The sequence below is a fragment of the Bactrocera oleae genome, chromosome 5 (genome assembly GCF_042242935.1).
Source record: "Bactrocera oleae isolate idBacOlea1 chromosome 5, idBacOlea1, whole genome shotgun sequence".
In the NCBI taxonomy this organism is placed as follows: Eukaryota; Metazoa; Arthropoda; class Insecta; order Diptera; family Tephritidae; genus Bactrocera; species Bactrocera oleae.
In genome coordinates this window covers 84,798-107,722 of record NC_091539.1, presented here as the reverse complement: position 1 = coordinate 107,722, position 22,925 = coordinate 84,798, and the positions used below count along the sequence as shown (strand labels likewise).

At 30.6% G+C, this 22,925-nt stretch overlaps 1 protein-coding gene and 2 non-coding genes across 3 annotated transcripts; all 3 read right to left on the bottom strand.

Moving 5' to 3' along the window:
• Positions 1-671: 671 nt before the first annotated feature.
• On the bottom strand, positions 672-743 carry TRNAH-GUG (transfer RNA histidin (anticodon GUG)). Its single transcript has one exon. It is a non-coding gene; the product is annotated as a tRNA-His (tRNA).
• Positions 744-1,306: 563 nt separating this feature from the next.
• Positions 1,307-1,378, bottom strand: TRNAH-GUG (transfer RNA histidin (anticodon GUG)). The gene has a single exon. It is a non-coding gene; the product is annotated as a tRNA-His (tRNA).
• A 405-nt stretch (positions 1,379-1,783) lies between these two features.
• Positions 1,784-22,517, bottom strand: Atf3 (Activating transcription factor 3). Its single transcript, XM_036372613.2, has 4 exons — positions 21,309-22,517; positions 8,705-9,214; positions 8,554-8,643; positions 1,784-7,193 (listed from the first exon to the last, which is right to left on the bottom strand). Exons 2-4 carry the CDS (start codon positions 8,915-8,917, stop codon positions 5,769-5,771), a joined length of 1,728 nt encoding a protein of 575 aa, XP_036228506.1. The 5' UTR covers positions 8,918-9,214; positions 21,309-22,517; the 3' UTR covers positions 1,784-5,768.
• Positions 22,518-22,925: the final 408 nt, after the last annotated feature.

The following is a 22,925-nucleotide window of genomic DNA, read 5'->3' as shown; positions in this document are numbered from 1 at the left end:
ATTAAATAATTTGGAAACTTTAACTTTACGCATTTACATATGCAATTATGTATATATGAATACGTGTACGTGTTGATTGATGACTGGTGCTTTTTCAAAGCTGCGTGAAAAGGTGATGCACACATGTAACCCAAAAGGATTTATTGTTTTTTAAATTAGTATATAAGAAGTAATGGAGAGTTTTAGAGCATTTGTTCCTCATCAGCTGGTTTTAAAATCTAATCAAAATGTTTTTGTTTTTATTAGTATGTGGGGTAAGTACATATTTTATTATTATTTTTTGTATGCGGTGCCAATTCTGTAGTTGTTACATGTGTATGTTACATATGTATTGAATACATTGTAAAGAATTAATATGCATGAAATATATACAAAAATATATAGATGTGAAATTTTTTGTTTTAAAGTGTAAATGGACTCAAAAATAATGTGGGATAAGAAAAAAGAGCAACATTATCAATTCATAGTCTCAAAAAATAAATACGCACAAAAATCGACATATCCATACACAATTCAATGACTTTAGTAACATATCATATACACACATACTTTCATATGCAAACGCAAACACATTTCTTGTAGTTTAATTTAAGATTTTGAACTTCTGTTATAATAAATAAAGTTTAAAAATAATATAAAAAAACTCCCACCGTGACAATGTTTTATAACATTGCCGTGACCAGGATTCGAACCTGGGTTACTACGGCCACAACGTAGGGTCCTAACCACTAGACGATCACGGCTATTTGGAAGTTATTTTCATTTTTGCCAAAGGCCACAAATCTCATATTTCTATTTCATGTTTATATGTACATAACTTTTCCTCTCTGTGGTGAAATACTCAACACTTATTGTTTACAAGGTGAAATCATAATTAGGAGAAATCTAAATTTATCTACAGTAGTAGGAGGGGAAAGAAATATTTACGGAGAACGTAAATGAATTTACCTAAACCACAGGTTTGCTCCTACGAAAACCAGCTTAACGGGGCCACTTGACTAGCGCATGTCTCCAAACGATTTCGGTACCGCAAGTTTTACTCGTAAATTTTTGCATATAATAGTCCGGATGTAAATATTAAATTCCCTCACTATCTAAAAGTTGGAAATAAAAGTGTATAAAAATGTGAAAATATTGGTATACTAATCAACCTTCATGAAACATCATTGTTGTCAAACTATTGTTTTAATTAATTTTGAGTTAATTATGTTTATAAATAATATTAATATTCATGTGAAATACTGATATTAATAATTTGTGCTTTATGAAAAAATATCTTCCTCCGTGACAATGTTTATTCGAACATTGCCGTGACCAGGATTCGAACCTGGGTTACTACGGCCACAACGTAGGGTCCTAACCACTAGACGATCACGGCTATTGAAGACAATTTAATTTTCGGCCAAAATACATTTATCATCATATACTATGAATTCTCCAACTACAAGTATTTACTAAATCATTTTACTCAAGTTGAACTTTTTTTTTACCACGTTCCAACTTTCCTACTATAATATTATGTTGCCATACTATAATCACTTTACCTTTCTGCTCACTTTCCTATAAGTGTGATTTACATTCTCTGATCAAAGTCGAAAGTTTTTTGAATATTATAAACATGCATTTATTAAAATTTCTTTCCTTTTTACAGAATTGAGTCTTCATTCTATGAATTTTTCAAAATTGAGAATTACTATATTGTTTCTTTGGCCCTCACCACTAGGCTAACTATCTACTGATTGCTACAGAATTTTTATTTTAAGAAATGCAAAAAAAATAGTAATTAAAAATACAGTTCTCGGCTGTTTTAATGCATTTATTTTTTATTTTTGGTTTTAGTAATTAGTATTTAATCTTTTAATTTTCCACGAATGTGCACCTGTCCCAAAATTTGTTTGTAGTACGTAAGTACTTTGTTGAGTGCCATTTAATAACATTTTTTCATAGTATTTTTTTTATTTAAATACGGTAGACTTCTTTTCTTGTTTTGTCGAACTTATGTGAGGTCGAATATCTAACATCGAACCAATGCAGTTTAAAAAGTGTGTGTGTGCAATTGGTAATTGTTCACTTTTCAGTTGTGATAAATATACAGACATACATATATAACTATTTCATATTATGTAAAGTTGACAAGATTTTAGTTACGTACATATATGTAAATATACATATAATCTACTAAAACATATAATTCAGAACAGACAAAAGTAAAACAAAAATAAGCATAATAAAAGGTATATGCCTCTAGCGTTTTTTATTTGAGGTTGCGGGTGTGCATTTTTTTGGTTACGTATTAATAAGTTATTTTATATCAACAACATACTGTTATTTAGTATGCCTTTATACAAACATAATATAACATAAAACAAATTCTTAAAACAAATAGTAACAAAATTAAAAACAAACATATGTATATTGAACCATTCTATAAACAAACAGGCATATACATATAATATATGTATATATTTGTTGGCTTGGATTATATAGTGGACTAGGCGTAATACAAATATACAAGTATTTAAGTATGTTTTTGCACACGTCAAAAACATGTTAATATTTTTTTATTTGTAAGCCTTTTGACACTCATAATTTCCTCTTGCAATAAATACATGGAAAGCTCTGAATCAATTGATATTATAACATCATATATTATGGACACACATTTTATAAATTTTTTTTTTGTTTTTTATATAATGAAATATAAAACTACCAACAATTGCACATAAGATTCTGTAAGTTTATTTATGAAAAAATTCTTTAGATTGTTCAAGCTGTTTTACGCCATTCAAAAGGTACTGTATACCGAGCAGGTACTTTTGTAGCGCTAAATTCTGACTTAATTTATTTGTATATGACTTTGCGTTAGGTTATTCAATTTATAAAAATTAGTGTAACTTAAAATTATTTTCCTATTTTGTACTTTTTTCCACTGGTGATAGGTTCAAGTTTAACATTCTGAAATAGCTGACTCAAAAATAGACTAACAAGCGAATACTTATTTATGTTTCATTTTCGTTTAAAAAAAATGTGCAGTTGTTGGCAATTGCTTACAAATAAGTACTGATTCAATGACTGTTATTTAATTTTACGCAGAATTATATATATTTTTTTCCTTTTGAATTTGTAATCATTAATCATCGATTAATTATTTGATTCTAACATCATAGTTATATTTTTTTGTGGTAACTGTGTTGCCTAATTTTTTAATTAGAGTGCCTCTTAAACGTACATATACACATATTTTTTTGCGGCTCCAAAGAATTCATGTCAATATTAATATTCAAATGCTGAGTGGCATGAAAACAAATTATGATTTTCTCATCTATATACATGTATGTATATAGGTCTGCCTGTCGCCACTTACTTTCACAAATAGGAAAGTGTTCTATAGTTTTTTCGCTTGTTTACTTTGGCATTGTTGCCTTACATTACCTAATACTTTTGATTTCATATAATAAAATTTATCAACCGTTGAAATTTTAGTTTTTGTATATTTTTGAGTACATAAATATGTGCATGTAAAACATGGAAAACTTTTTAAATATGAAAAGCCATTTGTTTTATATTTTGTTTTCGTTTTGCTACTGTCATTTTCTTTTCATTTTAGATTTATGTTATATATTATATCATACATACATACATTATTAGGCACTTATACATTGTGATTAAGTTCGTTTTGCAAAAATTTGTTAAACCGAAATAATTTGTATAACTATTATTCGGCCACATTGTTACTTTTAGATTATAGACATGTGCATATCTATATCTTTTATATCAATTGCATTAAAGAGAACATTAGATCCAAATATTTAACTTTATGCTCAATTCTGAATATAGTAAAATTTCAATCTCTTTGTTTTATTTACACATCCCACATTTAATATTTTGTTCGTTACTTACTAAAAAACGAAGCATTAAATAGAAGGCACATGCAACCGCATATATTTTATTTAAAATACTTGGCGTATCATTTGTGTCTTAAGTCCGCCCTAAAATCGGTATTCTCAGCTAAAGTATTCAAATTGTCATTTTTATTAACACGTATGCATACAGATTTTGACCATTTAATTTTATAAATAAATATGCGCATATATTTATCTCATTTTTATTCGTTGAATTTTTCTATTAAAGTACAATTTTCGTTGCAAAAACATTTTTATTGATTACAAACAAGTGTGCATGATAATTTACATCTTTAATGTGGTTTCCGTACGTGTATAATTGGAAAATAGAAAGATTTTGTTTTAAGCGCACTTTTAGAATGGTAATTCTTTATTCAATCTATTTCGTTTCATTCATTTGTTTTTAGATTATATTCGTTTTAATGAACATTTAAGGCAACATTGAACATCGAATATTTTTAACTTTCGCTTGTAAACTTTTCATAGGTTTTTTTCTTTATTTTAGTACATACATATATTAGTTTTATACATTAATATATAATATTTATAAAATATGAGGTTAGCTGAGTTTAGTTTTAAGCAGATCGTAGGTTACATTGGTTGTTGCTAGTTCTGTTTATATAAGGCATACAATTTCTTAAATTACTGCATACATATGGAGTGTCATACATATGCGCACATATATCACTTATATATAATATCATAATTTCTGTTTAAATACTAAATTGCAAAATAAAAATATCTGTACAATTAAAACCTAAATAAAATAAATACAACTATATATAAAGGTTTAGAAAGCATATAAAAAATATCAATTACGTAGCTCAGTTATTTTGCATAACCTTCGCATACACAAATCTTCGTATATAAAATTTTGAAGTTAGTAAATATAAAAATGATGGGCTTCTTACACACCTAATCTCATTAACATATTAATTACTATTTAATTCATTGCAGTTTTACTTTGATTTTTAAGAATTTCACTCAGATCTGTTTACCTTTATCGGACCTTGATATTACAAAGCTAATCTATAAAATGTGCCTTTTATTAAGAATAAAATAAATATTGTAGCTATTAAAAATAGTAATTACTGCTGCGGATGGGATTCTTCAAATAGCTATGTTTATAAAATATTTAGCAATTTAATTTTATGTCTACTGGTTTTGTAGTTTTGGAATGCTATGTATGTCAATAGAAAAAATATAAAACAAAAATTTCCTTAGAGCTATTCTCAATCTATGAAAGCCCTACAGTTACCAATTTGCAGATTGTAACGAAATTTTACAGATTATCCTGTTTCTTTTGGATCGTTGAGGTAGTAAAGCCACCAAAGGTTCTCGTCTAAAACTCTTGGTTTTATATGAATTTTTAAAACCACCAAGTCAATTAAAATATTCGAGATTGGTGGTAACCGGGCTTCATTTAGTTAACTGGTATAGAAATGATTAAATTGATTTTGGAAGGTATTAATCAAATGCAAAAAAGGTACGCATATAAATAAATTTAACATTACTTAGTGGAAGACTTAAAACACAATTAGGAGTGTATACGCATGTGTTATTGAAATACCGTACCAGTTCTACGAAGCCTAGACTACCTTTTACTTACTTTAATACTAGGATGTTATGATTGGAGAACGTGACATAATAAAACGTACGTACTTTCGTACTACGTTTTCTAATTTCAAGTGGTTGGCTCTGACTAACTATTCATTTGTAGTCAGTGCTGCCTCTGTTTGACCCTTTACCTGTTATTTACTTAATCCTTAATAACTGCACGTTTGCCATATTCACTGGGATGCTTAATTTTTTAACTGAAAGAAGAAACATTTTCTAATTTTCTTCTCAATAACTATAAAATCGAATTTACGCCAAACATCCATTGTTTGTCATGAATGTTGCCGCAACACTAGAATCAAGGTCCACAAATTCAGCACCATCTCCGGTGAGTTGTGCCAACAAATCAGCGTCGTGCAAGTAGTCATTTTTAATCGATATTTGATCGTGGAAAGGTACAATCCCACTACTTCCACCTACCAGGGAGGTATTGAAATCCATAAGGTTATTATTGCTGCTTTGATGTAGAGCTGTGATGCTATTATTGTTGTTATTATTATTATTGAGACTTCCATGATGTAAGCTGACAGCATGTTTAATGTCTACGTAACTGTCACAATTACTCTCAAAAAGGAAACGTTCTGCTGATTGAGCGGTGGTGTAGGGGCTTTGTGAGTCGACTAGCTCATTTTTTACGAATTCTGTCGCCGTCGTAGGTGTAGGCATGACTGAAAGGGGGCTAACAATGTCACCAAGTAGTACACTGCCGTCGTCATTGCTTTGAACCGAGGTGGGAGTATGGGCTAATATCAAACCAAGACTATTTTCACAGTTAGGAATGTAATCAGAGAGCTGCTGGTTAATGGAAGAAACTACGGTGGCAGTCCCAATTTGGGGGGTAGCAGAAGATTGTGACGAAAGTTTCGGTAAGTTGGCAGGCAAGCATATATTTTCTTGTGACGGGGAAGTTATATATCCAAGCTCCTGTGGCGTTGGTGACGGCTTGCAATAGCCATTTGGCAAATGCTGTTGTTGTGTTGGTAGTTGATGCAGTTGCTGATTAACAGCAGCGGCAACAGCTGCTGCACTCCGTGGAAATTTGATGGTTGACATTGGTGGGATTACAGTGCGTTGTGCTCCATGAGTTGACTGATTACTAAAAGTGTTGTTAACTTGAACTTGTTGTTGCGTTTGGGACTGAATTCTATTAACTGTGGCGTTTGCTGTAGACATGTCTCCATTGGCAGTACTATTGTCATCCATATCAATGGCGGTGAGGTACTTATGAGCTGGTGAATGCAATAGTTTAGAAGGTAAATTTAATCCACCTGCATGTATGCAAGTTGTTGAATGGCCTTGCAACATATCAAGTAATTTGCGACGTTCAACTTCTAATGACCGAACTTGGGTTTTTAAGTCCACATTTTGGGTTTCCAATTGCTCCGACTCTTTTATAAGGTTTTGGGTGCGCTCGCGTTTCTTCATGCGACATTTGGTAGCTGCGATTTTATTGCGTTCGCGGCGTCGTCGCCGTCGATCCTCATCCTCTGGTGTTAGACCTTTTGAAGACGTCTTACATTCAATTTCTTCATCCGTTGATTCTTCGCCATCTTCATCAGGACGGGAATATTTGGAGTTTGGCTGATCGGAGCTAGAGCTTGAATCACAGGTAGACAGCTTTCGCTTGCTTTGAATTGAAAGCTTAAGTCCAGCCTTAATAAGTTGCGAACACGTCTGTAACCGAAAAAGAATATCATAAAAGCAGATGCATAAGTAAACTCGTTACTTTAAGAAGTAGTATTTAACTAAAATCTATGCTTGTATAATTTGTTAACATAAATGATTATTTTCTTTTAAATTCAAGCACATGCAGGATTTTCAAGCCAATGTTTTGTGGGTAATCTACTGTTGAATTAAAAAAAAATGTGTTGGCGGGTTAAGTGTGTATATCCATTTTATTTGTCGACATTGGAAAATGAAGTAGTGTTTTTGGTTTATACAAAAAACAAAATACCACTGTTTACTTTTTTATAAGTAAATCTGGATTGTCGGCAATATCCATAAATGCAAAAAGGCTTATTTTGCAGTAAAGTGGATATTGCATATTTGGGAACAATGTTGCACTGGTTTGAAGTTTCCAAGTATGGCAGCTTGTCCACTTTTCGTTCCATCACAGTGCGCTGCTGTGTAAAAGTGATTACTCTTCGGTATGAAAGGAAGAGTGCAGTCATTTTTACGAAACTGAAATATATGTAGATAAATCCATTTATTTACTAAACACCTACACTAGCACGTGACACAATTTGCTTATACCATATACATATAGTTCGAATCTTGTTATGCATACAAGTATACAAGTGCACGCATTTTCTTTGAAGAAATATGTCCATACTCACACAACATATAGACATATGTATGTATGGGCTGGTTAAATCGTGAATCGTCTTTCTGTGATCGCCTGAGCCGCAAAATATTGTTTTGAACTTCTGTACAATTTTTAATACTAAAATAATTCAAGTTAAAATACAATATGTTATATACAAATCTAAGTATATAAGTATGCTCGTATCACATTAAAAACGGTTCTTTACGAGATAAAAACGCATTATATGAAAGAGGATTTCATAAATTGTGTGCTGTTGTTGCTGTTACAAAATCAATGCGAACTGTACCGCGCCAATCTTGATAACACAACTTCGCACATCAATGTCACGAGTAGAGACTTCATGCACTGGTCGTTGAGTAAGCCCACACCTTTAAATGAATGAAGGCAATAGCAATAAAACACTAGCGACACACACACTTTTGCAAACGCGTTTTATGCATGTACTAAGTATAGTATGCACACGCATAGAAAGAAAAAAGCAATGTAAATATTTGACCTAAATTTTCCAGCCGTTCGGGCTTTTTATAATAATTAATATTTATTTGTTTGTTTAATATAATATTTAATCTTAAGCTTCCAAAAAGATGGCAGATAAAGGTATTTGAAAAAAGATATTATTCGGGGAAGGATAGGATAAATATGGGTTTAGTGGACTGCTTGTATTCTAGACATATAAATTTAGTTAAAATATAAACAATAAAAGCGTACCTGTTGAACACTTGGAGTAGTATTTATCCCACTAGGCGAGTCTGCAGGTGATGTTGAAGAGCTGGAATGACTACTATCTTGCGATATGATCTATATAGGATAAATTTAATATATAATATGTTCATATCATAATAATAAAAAGTTTTCTCACCTGGGCGTTCGAGGTTCCATTAAAGCTGCGCATTGAGACAGCGCTACCTGGAGTTGATGCAGCTGAATCATTATTTAAAGGTGCGAAGCTATAGTTGTCCATCGGATTTGTCATTGCGATCAAAGAGTTCAGAATTTCAGGAGTTTTTGGTGTTGTGCTTAGGCCAGAGCAATCGATGCCCAGCAATGACGATGGTGTGTTGAGGTTAAACATTATGTTGTCTTATGATTTTAATTTCGTTTTTAGACCAAAGCCCAAAAAAATATACTAATGCGACTTATTACAGCGCAAAATCACAGATAAAAGCGTTGAATGGCGTGTTTCAAACTTCTTTTTTGTTATTTCTTATTTTTATTACTTGTATCACATTCAAATATACATTCATAAAGTATGAGTTTTTTCGCCGCCCATATAATCCATCCTCATTTGTAGGTAACGTTAAACTAACTTTAAATTTTATACATAAATGTATTTACGAAGGCAGATGCAAAGACATTCAAAATAAAATTTCTGTAATAGAAAGACAAATACGTTAATCAAAGAAATGCAGAGAAATAGGTATCAGTAAAATATTTCAGCAAGACAACATACACAAATTAGACTCATTCATTAAAATTTTAATTCATTTGGGGCTAATTGAAATTTATGAGTAAGAATTTTAGTTACTTTTAATTATTCAATTAACTACATATATACACTGAAGGTCGTCGTCTTCAAATCGAGCAATAAAAAAATATATATCGACGAAAGTTGTAGATGTAACTAAAAGTATTTCATTCTTTTATATTAAAAAGTATTCTCAAAAATCTAAAAAATCATAATTTTTAATATATTATAACATATCCTAGTAATTTTGTCATTTTTGCGATCACGTACATATGTATGTGAAAGTGATTGTGACTATGTATAAATAAAAATACATAACTCATAATAGTTGAGCTTTTAAAAGATTAAAGTGGAGCTGACAATATGACTTCCACATGGTTTGGTAGCATTAGTCTTTTAAAAGTCAATTTATGGCATTCAACAATATTCACGGACTTATTACATATGTATGTAGGTATATATGCATACGTATATACAAAAATATATAATAAGAATTTCTTTTTGGTTGTAATTAGTGTGCTAGATGGGCATCTTCCTTTCTTCTTGTTTTGGACTCACGTTTATTACAATATACTTGTATGTTATGGATGTATGTGTAGTTAATAGACACATACGTATATAAAAACGTTTTTTCTTATGTATATGGTATATAGAAATGTGTCTAATAAGTAGTAGAATATTTGGGGGCAACCCGTGGCAAATTACAGTTTTTTTGCGTATGTGTACTGAAAAACTTAGGATTGGTTACTTGTAGATTTATACAATGGTTCAAAGCATCATTGTGTTTCATGCATCAATGAGATTGTTTACTGCTCAATATGTAATCAGATAATCAAATTAAAAATGTTCGGTGAAAGACTTGTTACTACTATAAGGGCTATGGCTGTTTACCGATTGATTTAGACGTATGTATGTATAAACTGTTTAGTATAATAGAACATACGTTTTATTAATTTTTATTTTACTCCTTCTGTTTTCAATCTATTTTTTATAGAGTATATATATGTATGCATATCGTGCATTTTATTATAATATTATTATTTTTTTTATTTCAGTGTATTCAAACGCGTGCAGTTCACTTCGACACATTATACAAACAGATCAAAAAAAATTCGAAAATGGTACATCTACGTGAATTTATTTAAGCAAGAAGTCTGGGATGCATGTTATTTTGATGTACTAATTGTGGTCACAGCTGTGCACTGCTAGCTTAAAAAGTTTTACTGGAATCGCAATGAATATATTTGATTGTACATACATATATTTTATGAATATATATGTACTTTTTGGGGAACATGTAAACAATGAATCAAACTTAATGCAAAATTGTAATGCCGTTTTTTTGGTTAAACCAAATTGTCCAAATATTTATGAATTTGCATGTATCATTGTATGTACATTTGGACATCTGTTATGATTAAGCATTATACAATGTCTATATGTGAATATGTGCTTCGAAAATACGAAGTCAAACGAATATATGTACCTGTTTGCATGAATTCTTATGTATGTATATAATACAACTGCACGTACATACTTGTATAGTACACTTCGTGGGTGTGGTTCTTTCGCGACTGAACAGCATGCGCAAAAGAGGGGCTCACGTATTTAAATATTATGGTGCTAAATTTTGTAGATTTCGTTTCACTGAGACACAGGAAAGTCAAATCAAACAAACAAAAAAAATATATATATCTACTTATTTACATATATAGATTTATACATATTGTATTTATTTTACCAAATTTATTTTATGAATATGTTTTGAGAATAGCTTGTTGAATACAAGTGGGCGAATTTGGTGTTAATAAAACAAACCAGAGTTAGAGATGAAATTCAAAACTGTTGATTATGATTAATTTTGCATTTTTAAGCTACTTATCTTCTAAGCTTAAAAGCACGAAACCTTATTTACATAATTTGCATTTCTATGAATTTGTATATAAGTATGTACATAGTTTTCTAGTGGTCGGTCTGTATTTTCTGTTCTAAATCATTTTCATTGTGCACAGCGTTCTTAAAGTATAATTACTTTGAATCAATGTTAGAATCGATTAAACTCTATACTTAAGTTTTCCAATTTTCCAATAATATTAACAAGTTTTCTTGTTTTTTGCCTGTTGTTACACAAATTGTTGCATTTTACAACCTAACCTGCTAATTAAAATGCGGCTCTAAAATTTCTAATTAAGCGTTGTTTGTACACTTTCGGTAATTACAGGGCTATTTCATCTTTAGAGAAATATACACATATGTACATAGGAACATGCATATGTATGGTATGTAAATATTTCATTTACACTTTCTTGTCATTTTTCTTTCAATTTTATGTTATATACTACACTCTAATACAAACATATGCCGATTTCGTATATTATTTAATTCTAATGTACTAAAGGGGTTCCATGACATTAAATTTATTTATTTTTTTTTGTATTTCCTTTTTCGCATTTTACTGCTCTTATGATTATATGAGTGGGTATAATGTTTTTATTCATATGTATGTATATATGAATGTACATACATATATCCGGTGAGTGCGTGGTTGCTTGTATTTCTTATTATTTATGCGCTGTGCCAAATTGCAATCAATTCTAACGTCCACAACATAAATTTGCAAGTTCGGTACCAATTTTGGGTATCGGGCATTAACACTGATTTGCCAAAAAAGTCATGTGGATACGGCTTTGACTACATAGATAGTTGGTGGACACATCAGTTATTTTCTATAATCACATTTCTTCCATATTAATGTATTAACCTTTTCCGATTTGTGTATATTCGTATTATTTATTTTTACATAGTATTCATTTCATCTTCAGACTGTGGAAAGTCGGCGCACACAAGTACAGTGTTCATAGACACGTTCGCAGAAAGTGCTTCGCTGAGCAGCATATTTATTCATGCCGCATTTCGCATTAAAGAGCGTTTGAAAGTCTAAGAATATTAAAAGTAATATAGTATTACAAAATAATTTTTGTGCTTTTATACACATTTTGTTATATAAATGATCATTATTGTACAAGTGAGTAGCTTCCATTTTTTAATATACAAAAATATGTTTTCTTTTCGGAAAAGTTTCGAACGGTTTTGTCACGGTTGAAAGAACAAAATTTTGTACATAACTCTAACACAACAATTGTAGCTAGGTAATGTGAACCTCCTTTCCAAAAACCATATTGTTTCCAACTCCTTAAACTGAAATACAAACTACTCTTGTGAAATTAGTAAAAATACAGCCTGTAGAAAATAGTAGAGCATTAAACATTGATTGAAATGCATATTTCAAGCAATACATCTGATAACGAGGTCGGCACTCCTTTCAAATGTAGTCATTTAGCCAATCCCAATTTCATTTTTGTCAAAATGAATTATGTACATATGGCATGTCTATTGCTGTTTTGAAAATTTTTATAAAACAGTTGCCAGTCAGCTAAGAAGTTTTCATAAGACTGGAGAATATATATATGTGCTACCATATAATTATGCAGGGCTGTTGCCTGAATTCACATAACAAAAGAAAGCGTATCCATACCAACTTACGTTCACACATACGCTATATGTTATATTACATAGATAAGACGTCACTTCGGTTGGCCTTGGCATACTTAACTTTAAAAATCTACATGTATCGGAAAGCTCTCCCATTTCATAAAATATCTACAAAGAAATCACAGTATGTAGCTTATAGTAGATTAAACTACTTATAATACACTAAGTTCGATTCGCGCTTTATTTTGGGTAATATTAAATTTCTTTTCTTTAAGTCAAATATTGTATGGCTGCTTGCACTCAAAGTGGTTTTAAGGAGCGGATGTACTAGCCACTAATTACCTTATACATACGTATTTATTTATCAGGTTTACAACAGGACTTTTCTGTAGGTCATTAAAGGTTGTACTTCATGTTTAAATAAATCGTCATATTTTATTCATGTGAATTAAATTCGTTTGTTTTTTTACATTCTTGTTGAGAGCGGTATAGCAAAAAAAAAGTATAAAAAATCACTAATTTATTTATTTTATTATTTATAATAGCCTGGATGTTTACTGAAATTTCGAAGTTTCTTGTTTTTTCTATTCTATTAGTAATTACTATTCAACTAAGCTGAACTGAAGTGTACATAAAAAAATTAGATACTTATACAATACATAAACTGTATATACACGTTTGTTCATATTAAGGGTGCCTTAAAGTCTCAATTGCCCTTCGTGGTGCAGCCCGAAGTTAATCTTATTGCGTGTAAAAGCCGACGTCGGTCCAACGGGATGTAATGTAAAAAGTATATACATACATACTTATACATCTATTAAATGAAATAGACAAAAAATGCTAAACATTTCCAAAAATCGATGCTTCTGGGAATATGAAGACGTTTCTAATACTAACATTTTATTAAAGTACAAGTATGATTATAATTATTTTGATATACCTGTATTGTGTTAGTCATAATTAAGTAAAATTTGCCATATGTATTCAAGATATCTATCATATTTTAAGTAATTAGTTTTTATTTAAATAATAAGCCAAAATATGTTCCTCTGCTGAGAACACAAAATGAAATGAAAGCTATTGAAAGTACATACTTAGGTATAATACCTATGTGATCCTAAATTAGGCAATTAAATTAAATTCGGTTATTGTGTTTTTTTTCGCTTTTTATTGTAATATTAAAGTTAAAAAGTAATGCTTTTCATAAAGCACAAAACGAAAATTTAGCAATTATCATTAATTGCAACTACTTTTTAGGGATATCTCACCCCCACACTCCCCAGTTGCCTACATTTTGTAGCAAAAACCATTTCGTGAAATTTATAGTTACATTTATGGTTACTTTTTTTATGACAGCCATCACCTTTGCCACCAGCACAACGTGAGACACGTTTATTGTCGACATTGTTGCATTGACGCACCGTATGCCACGTACGCTAACATGTCAGTACAGCGTTGGGCAATAAAAGTGGAAATATGTAGTATCTACAGCTGCAACGTCCCGCTATTGCGATAGCTCATACCGCCTCTACACTGCTGCATTTTTTGCCGATCATAAAATTCACAGAGCTTTCATGCATCCTTTGACATTGAATTAACTATAATTTTGCATAGCTCCCCAGTTCACCCTCTGTTTTTCCATTTTACTATTCTACTTACATTTTACAAATATCGCTATAAAAATTTGAGCACACCCCACCTCCGCATGTGTGATGTGTTATTTCTAAGCGAGTGTGTGTACATGCATATAGGAAAACACAATAGCATGAGCGCAATTAGACGAAATGCTAGTAAAATTCAAATTGAGCTGTACCGCAATCGTTCAAAGCAATACCGCCGTCAAACACACAGAATCAAAACTTTTAACAACAACAAAAGTTGCAGTAATAAAATTTACAAAACCAAATAACAATCAGCAACTTTGTTTTACTTTTTAAGTACTTTTATTTTGTATAATTTTCCATATTAAATTCATTTTAAAAACATTTTGCTGTGCTTTTGCATTTTCATATGTCATTAAATTAACTTGCGGTAGATATGTCTGTTTGTATATTTAAACATACTTCTATATTGTATGCTTGACTAAATGGCGATTGTTTAGTAACTAGATTGAAAACATCCTCCTTTTCCTCTATGCATATAATTTTTGTGAAGTGTGCGCAAGTCCGCTAATATATGTATGTATTGTATATACAGTTATGTAGTAGCGGAGCAAAACATCTCGTATTCATGTATTATGACTTATTTTTCAAATTTTATGGCATAGATATTCTTGAGCATAAAATGAATGAAATTCTTTTGGCGCCAATATAGTCTTCGATTCTGTGATGGTGTTGCATCTAAATACATTTATAAATCAAGCGAAAGAGAATTGACCCATCGTCGACCTTTCTGAATGTGTGCCAAGAAGGAGTCGACATTTTTGTAAGTCTCGGTATTTGCGAATTGGCAATGAATTTGTTATGCATTTTGTTAGAAGTGGGTGTTTAAGAAATAAGTGTAACTTTTATTATTTTATTTTTTGTTTGCTTACCTGATGACAATCATATATCGCTTGAATTTGCCGTTTATACGACCACTACAAATGCCAGATTATAGAATTTATAATCAATATGATTCTGAATGATACATACTTATAAGGAAATATATTTTTTGGCGATTTGCAGTCGCTTGACTAATTTTAATATCAGTGAAAACAGGTTTTCCATATTCAAATTGTGAAATTTAGAAGTAATATTTCCTGTCGCTTGATTTCACTTGATACTTGATCAACTTGAGGAGAATTTGATTTTTTCATTTTTACATTTTGGTGACTACATTAACCTCAAATTCTTAGTTTACTGTATAACTATTTGTGACACCATGCAGCTTTATTGTCATTACAGTTTTGAACTCTTAAACATTGCAATTGCTTGTAAATCCTTATGTAATGACAAAATATGAATTTCATGTATACTACTAAGTATATGCTGAGATTCGATCTAACACCCCGTAGAGATCTTGCCGCGCATTCAACGCCTAAATACTATATTCATATCTGATGCCAAATTAAAAAATAATCCAAACATTAAAAGCATAAAAACCTGTTTAAAACCAGATGTCGAAACAAAAATATGATAATTTTTTTAATGAGCTTCAATACTACAATATCAGAAGCGAGAAATAGCTTTAACACGAGAATATGAATTAATTCACAATTTTCTGCTGTTTAATTTATTAGCTTACATACATATATATCTTCTTATAATATTCATTAGTATGAATTCAACTAAACGACATGGCAGGACGGCGCTACGCTACGATTGAGGAGATAAAAACTGCATGGAAGAAGAAGCAGAATAAGATCACAAAAAATTACTTTTTTTAATGCTTTGAGGATTGGAGGAAACGTTGGCATAAGTGCATTATATCTAAATGTGATTACTTTGAAGGGGACAAAATAGATATTCATGAATAAATAAACACTTTCTTAAGAAATACAAAATTCGCGATATTTTTTGAACAAACCTCGTATTAACAAACTAGATTATATCTAAAAAATCGTGAAATTCTTAAGTCATCTTATTATGCTTATATTAATAATAGTAATTTCGCAATTAAATTTGTATCTAAGATCGAATACAATTTCGAAAGCGACTATCATTACACATAGTTATTTCTACATTAGAACATTTTAACAATTTATAGAAAATACTATGCAAATATTTTGGGGAAAGCTTTAAGAAATGTTACACCCAAATATACAGTATGCACTACCTTACACTTGTGAGTAAACATTTATAACAAACGTCTTACTTATTTAACAATTTGTAAATGACAAGCAGTATATGGTACATACATATGTCTGTATACTCATGCGGGTATACAAACCAACTGAGAAATGTTCGGAATAAAATATTAAACGATTTAAAAGCGTTGCGCACAATTAAAGTTAAATTAATTAGATGGCTGTTAGTCGCTCAGCTCTCTTCTTTTGTTACTTCATATGTACATATATTTTGGGTGTGGCCAACGGATACTTATTTAGCTTTTAGGGTTAAAACTCTAGAAGGCCAAAGCGAAATGCTTATGAAGCGGTTGTGCACAACTGACACGCTGGCTTGGATGGATTCTCACCGGATTTCCGTAAAACGCAGAACACGGATCGCCCCACTAAGTCTAATTTCAATACTGCCCCATTCAAACCTTCGAAGCATAGTCTTCTTTCTTTGGTGCGCAAAATAGTGACTACAGTTTTACGTTAATATTGTGTTCGTTGGCTTATTTATCACCTTCTAATTAGCTAATATCCCAACACCATAACTATGCGTGTTTTAGTTTACTATTATATTATATCTGTGTATGCTTTTATATACATACATATGTATCCTCATAAGTATATATCTTCGAATTAGAGTGTATGATTCGATCAATCTAGTGGTATTTAAAAAATCTTACAATATTAGGCTTAGTCTTTATGAAGAGTTGCTTAAGGTAGTGATCAAAACAAATCACTGCGTTATATTTTTGGTTCATATCGACCGGGAGATTGTTGCCTTGATTATACAAATTTATTTGAAAACGCTAGTGCGTGTAATCCGGAAATGACCGCCCACTTCAATTGCTAATGTGGTTGATCCTAACCTTTACTTTAAAATGTCAATTGTTGAATGAGTGAGTGTATGGACGATAGCGGGCGTTGCAATTTGTGTATTTTATTGCACTTTTTTCTTTTATTTACTCCTCGTTTAGCGCTGAATCGAGTTTTGCTCTAAACCCACGCAATATAAATCACTATATAACAACCACCTACACAACACCTGTCTATCTCTGAAGCGACAGTATATGGGCTACCATTGATGCCGCAATAATAACACACATGAATGTTTAGTTGATTTTGAATTTATTGTGTGTGTACACACACTTGTACATATTTACAAATTGTTTTGTTTTTGTTCATATTTATCTCTTAACAATTATATAAATACTACTGATGGCACACTTTGCAAATATTTAATATAAATTGTTGATGCAGTACTTGTAGCAGAGTTAAACAGCTGATCTGAATATCCCGTCACTAGTATATAAGATAAATATATGAGGGTATATACTTAAGTATACCAGAGTGAAACATCGACTAGTATAAAATTCTAACATTTTAATCAAATTACAAACATGAATGCATGTAGCTTTAATAAAATGGTCAAAGTTAAACATAATTCTTAGATATAATATATTTGTAAATGATAATATATTAATATGAATAATCAGTTAAGATTTTTAATTCAAATTAAAATTTGTGAGAGGATTGTTGTCGGAGTAAAATTAAAAAATGGGATTAATCATATACCCAAACCCAATTGACATGGAATTGTGACAATCGGAATATTTACAAAAAGCAAGATTTGTATTTGATTGTAAGGTAATATATAAAACATTGTTTCGCTTTATGCTTGAAAAAATTGCCTTTGACCTTGACGTTTGTGTAGCTATGTTTGTTATTCCTATGGAAGCAAAACCATTGTGATTATATACGTATGTATATGTGTGAGTAAAGTGCCATCGTATACTGTTGAAATGCTAATTGTGTTTTGTTTCAACTTTTTTTCAGTAATTAACATGTTATGCATGAATGCCGTTTTGCTTCTGACCAAATATAAATTTTGAAGTTTTTTCACTCCTAAGCAATGAATGTTTGCTGTTTTGGAAGAGGAACTATCAATTGTAAACATAATGTTTCTTTTTGGAAAAAATGTACTTATAATGTACTGAATAATAAATAAGAATTCAAAAACCTCTAATAAAATAAAAATATAAATAAATTTGAGGGTTTTCAACAAGTTTCTGCTCATATATATTTGATTAATGCTATTATTATATATTCTTTATACTAGGTATACCAGCTTTAAAAAGTACAGTTTTAAACGTTGATTTTTAATATTAACTCTTTTAAGTTTATAGCAGAAATACAAATATACATCGAGACATTTTATTATAAAATTTAAATTTCTTCATTTGTAAGAGAAGTCTTATTATCCCACTGTATATTTAGTGAAAATTGAAAGCAACGAAGCAATACATAAACAAAATAAATAAAAAAACTAATAATAATGTATACACTAATACTTTCAAACACTTTGCTAACGTAAATAAATTAATACCAAAGTAAGAGAAATAAAATACATAAGCAAACAAAATACTAACTCTATATTATCATATACATATGTATAGACCAACTCACGCACATGTGTTGTATTTAATAAAATATATGTACTTCAAGGTTAGACGGAAAGCAACAGAACGTCAAAAAATAAAAACCGACACTAAACCTACAGCAAAAGTAATACTAACAATAACAAAGCGAACACCAAATTAACAACAAACACCAAAATCAGCATAAAAAACACCGGCAAGAGTGGCAAACACACTGATGAGTTCCAAATGAAAACAAAAAAGTACGAACTCTGTTTATACATGTTTTTCGGCGGTTCTCAATGGAGCTTTTGCTTGTGTGACAGCCAAGAATTAATGTTTGGTGTAGCGTTCGTCCGTATGGAGGGTGGATTTAATTATAAATGCCAAACGAGTTTTCGTTATATTAAAATGGAAAAATAGTCATACTAAATGTGAGTGAGAAAAGGAAACGTAAAATTACGACGTGAATTAATTATTCAAGTAAAAGTAGCAAATCTTAGATAATTTCGTTTTAATAATTTAGTATTACCAGATTTTGGTGTATTTCTGAGACGTAACACAAACATACATATGAATATATATAAATAAACATTTGCTGCTAAAATATTTCTCAAGGGCGAGTTTATATAAATATACAACTTTGAACTAAAAATAAATTTTTTAGAGTAGACTCCAATACATATTGAAGATTTTTTTTTGACCATATGGTCCACCTTTACATAGTCATATGAATGCCTGACATGTACATATACAATAAAGCCCACTTATCTGTAGGTACATAGTACATGTATTGCCTATGCGCACCATTTATGTATTTGGTAGTGCTCAATCGCATTGCAAAGTTATTTAATTTGTTTCAATTAATTGATAAGATAAAAATTCCGATAGACATGAGAGTTTCTTCACAAGTTCTTGATAGAGTCCCTTTCCATTATGTGTAAAGTTTCTATATTATATGTATAGGTAGTACAATGTAATTTTTCACTCATAATTAAATATTTCGACTATTACAAGTAGCTTGTAGGAAGAAAAGTCGTATTGGTCTAATTCACTACATACATACCATATGAATGTATGCGTTAACTTAATGTGCATTTGTAAGAGCTTGAAGAATCATCCCTTTTAATACCTATATACATACAAATATTATAATACATAGTATGAAGGTACTGTGACTTGCTACCCTTGAAGATTTTTATTCACATTGTTCTTAATACAAATGTACATAATATGCTGCTTTAAACTTTTATTTATATATAAATAACGGCGATTACTACGTAATATCGCGGTGCTCATTTGGAGTTTCAAAACAAAAAAAACATTCTAGATGTGCGAATAATAGTCAAAAATTTTGTTTTCCCCAAGCATTTTCCTCTCAATTTACACACATTTAAATTTTGCATAAATGTATATACATACATACATATGTATGTATATAAATACTATATGATAGTCCGCACAATATGTATACATTTTTGCTTAGAATTATGTATATAGAGGGACTTTTTTAATATTTATAATGATATTGTAAGAGAGTTTTTTTAATTGTGTGCTCATACGGAAATGCGTAAAAACGAATAAAAATTTATTGAATAAAGAAGAAAATCCTAAATTTTTTGGGTCCACGTTTTCCGTTTTAGCTAATAATTCATGTTTTCATATTCAATACTACTTAAGAGATTTGCTGAAGAGAGGGTGGTTGAGCAAGACAAGGTGATTAGCTGATACGTCAGCGATTGTCAAGTGTGCCAAAAAATAAGTGTCCGCGGCGCACATCAAACAAATTAAGAATGATGAGATTATATTCCAACCAAGAAGATATCTTTTAAATAGCTGAATCTTATTCAAACGGATGGCATACGGCCACCAAAAAAAAGGAAAGTTAAATAAATATAAATATTATTTTATATATACTTGCATACACTATTACATACCTACATGTATGATAATATATTAATATACAATACAACTGTATACATATATGTAGGCTTATTTCATACAAATATCTAAGTATATGGTATATGATGGAAAAATGCTCAAGAATGGAGAACACTGTATGGATTTATGCAAATAGTATTGACAATACATATGTATGTATGTGTAAATATTGTTGAATGTACGCATTTAGAATAAATTGACGGGTGCATAAGTAAACACCTGTTGACAAAGATATATGTAGATCTATTATTTCTAGCATTACTACAGAAGTTTTTTGTTCTAATAGTTAATAATCAAAATTTATGTAGTGTTGATACCAGTAAATTCAAATTTATGTATATAATTATGCTTTATTTAACGAAATTTAATTGAATAATTTCATTTAGAAACTTACCCCTTTCAAACAGATTTCAAACATAAGTTTTTGCGAGTTTTGCATATACATACATATGTTTGTACATATGCATATTTGCAATTTAGTAGATATACTAAAGCAAAATCGTCTTAATATTCTGTATTTCTTTAACACTAATTTGATAAGTCACTTTTTAATATACATGCATACATATATTTAAGGAGCTTTATAATTCTTAGTTTTTTTCTTATTTTTCTTGTTTTGGAGACTTTTGTAAAAATATATTAAACACAAACATTAGGCACTTTTATTTTTCGAACTAACTATTTCTTCTTTAACCTTTACTAGTGGTTAAAGCTTTTCTACACATATTATTTGGATTCTTAATTACTAATAAATATTTGGTCTTGTCGTCACAGGCCACTAAATCCACGCAAGCATAGGACACTTCAAATAATTTGTACCGATTTAAGACGAAAGGGGTTGCTAAAGGTTTCACAAAGTTTGTTTTAAAACAGTTTATTTTTTCATAGTTTTTACCGAAAATCAACAGGCAATCGGACTTAGAAAGCGCGAGTGATTGTTGCGTTCACGACGAGTCCAACACATTAAATAAACTTAGGAGCAAATTTTGAATTTGTTTAATGCGACAATACATAAACTAACAGCAAAGTCAACGCTGACAACGCCAACGCCAACGACAGCGACAACTGTTACGATGGCGGCACAATCGATGTCTACGAAGGCAACTCGTAGACTCGTTGAGTCAACCTATAGATTCTATTCTAACGGCGATAGCCATTTATTAGCCGGCACCGAAAAATATGCAGATACGGCCTCGCCTTTTAGAGAGAGAGAGCGTGTTTCTCGTCTGGCTTTCGAGTTAGTTGTTTATTTAGTATAACTTCTACGGTATTGATGTTGGTCCTAGGGTTCGAGCATTAAGCTAATGGTGGTTGTTTTTTACTTTAATTTCTAAAGTCGAAGCAGAGAGCTTTGCACTCTCTTGACACAATTCGACTACAAATACACAAACAACCCCTATTATAGAGCAATAATTTCACTACCAATATTGGCATTATTAACATTTTTAGAGAGAAGTTGGCAATAAAAAAATCGATGGGAGTTAAACACTGAAAGAAAATTTCTCCATTGGCAAAGGTTGATAATGGTGTAATATTGGAAATCTCTTAATATATTCGCGAACGCTTTTACATTATGTAACGCCCGAGTTCAGTGCACAATAATGACTGAAGTTAACTCGTGTAGTATTGAAGTCTGTACCAAATGCCAAAGTAAATAGCATACCAAATGACCAAAAGCTAAAAACTCTGGAGAGAATTAAATTACTATCAGTTAGCACCACACCATCAAACAAAGCCAAAATGAAAACAACGAGAAACTTTTGCTACACTCTGCGTAAATATTAGCTACCCAGTCAGCATTTGCAAACATTAAAAATAAACGCTTCGAAATCAAATCTTTTTATGTAATACCAAATTGAGTAATGCAGTATATTGCAAACCGCGCGTAATTATTTATAACTATAGGGTGAATTGTGAAAGCCAGTAAAAAGACTCTTAAAACTAGATAGGAAAAGAATCGTATAGTATAAAAACATAATGTTAAATTTAAATTTTGCCCAGTCAGACAATT

Coding starts and splice junctions, on each gene's coding strand:
- Atf3 (XM_036372613.2), bottom strand. CDS start 8,917: ATGTTTAACCTCAACACACCATCGTCATTGCTGGGCATCGATTGCTCT. Junction 8,644..8,704: donor ATGGAACCTCGAACGCCCAG/GTGAGAAAACTT, acceptor TATCCTATATAG/ATCATATCGCAAGATAGTAG. Junction 7,194..8,553: donor CTACTCCAAGTGTTCAACAG/GTACGCTTTTAT, acceptor TTTCGGTTACAG/ACGTGTTCGCAACTTATTAA.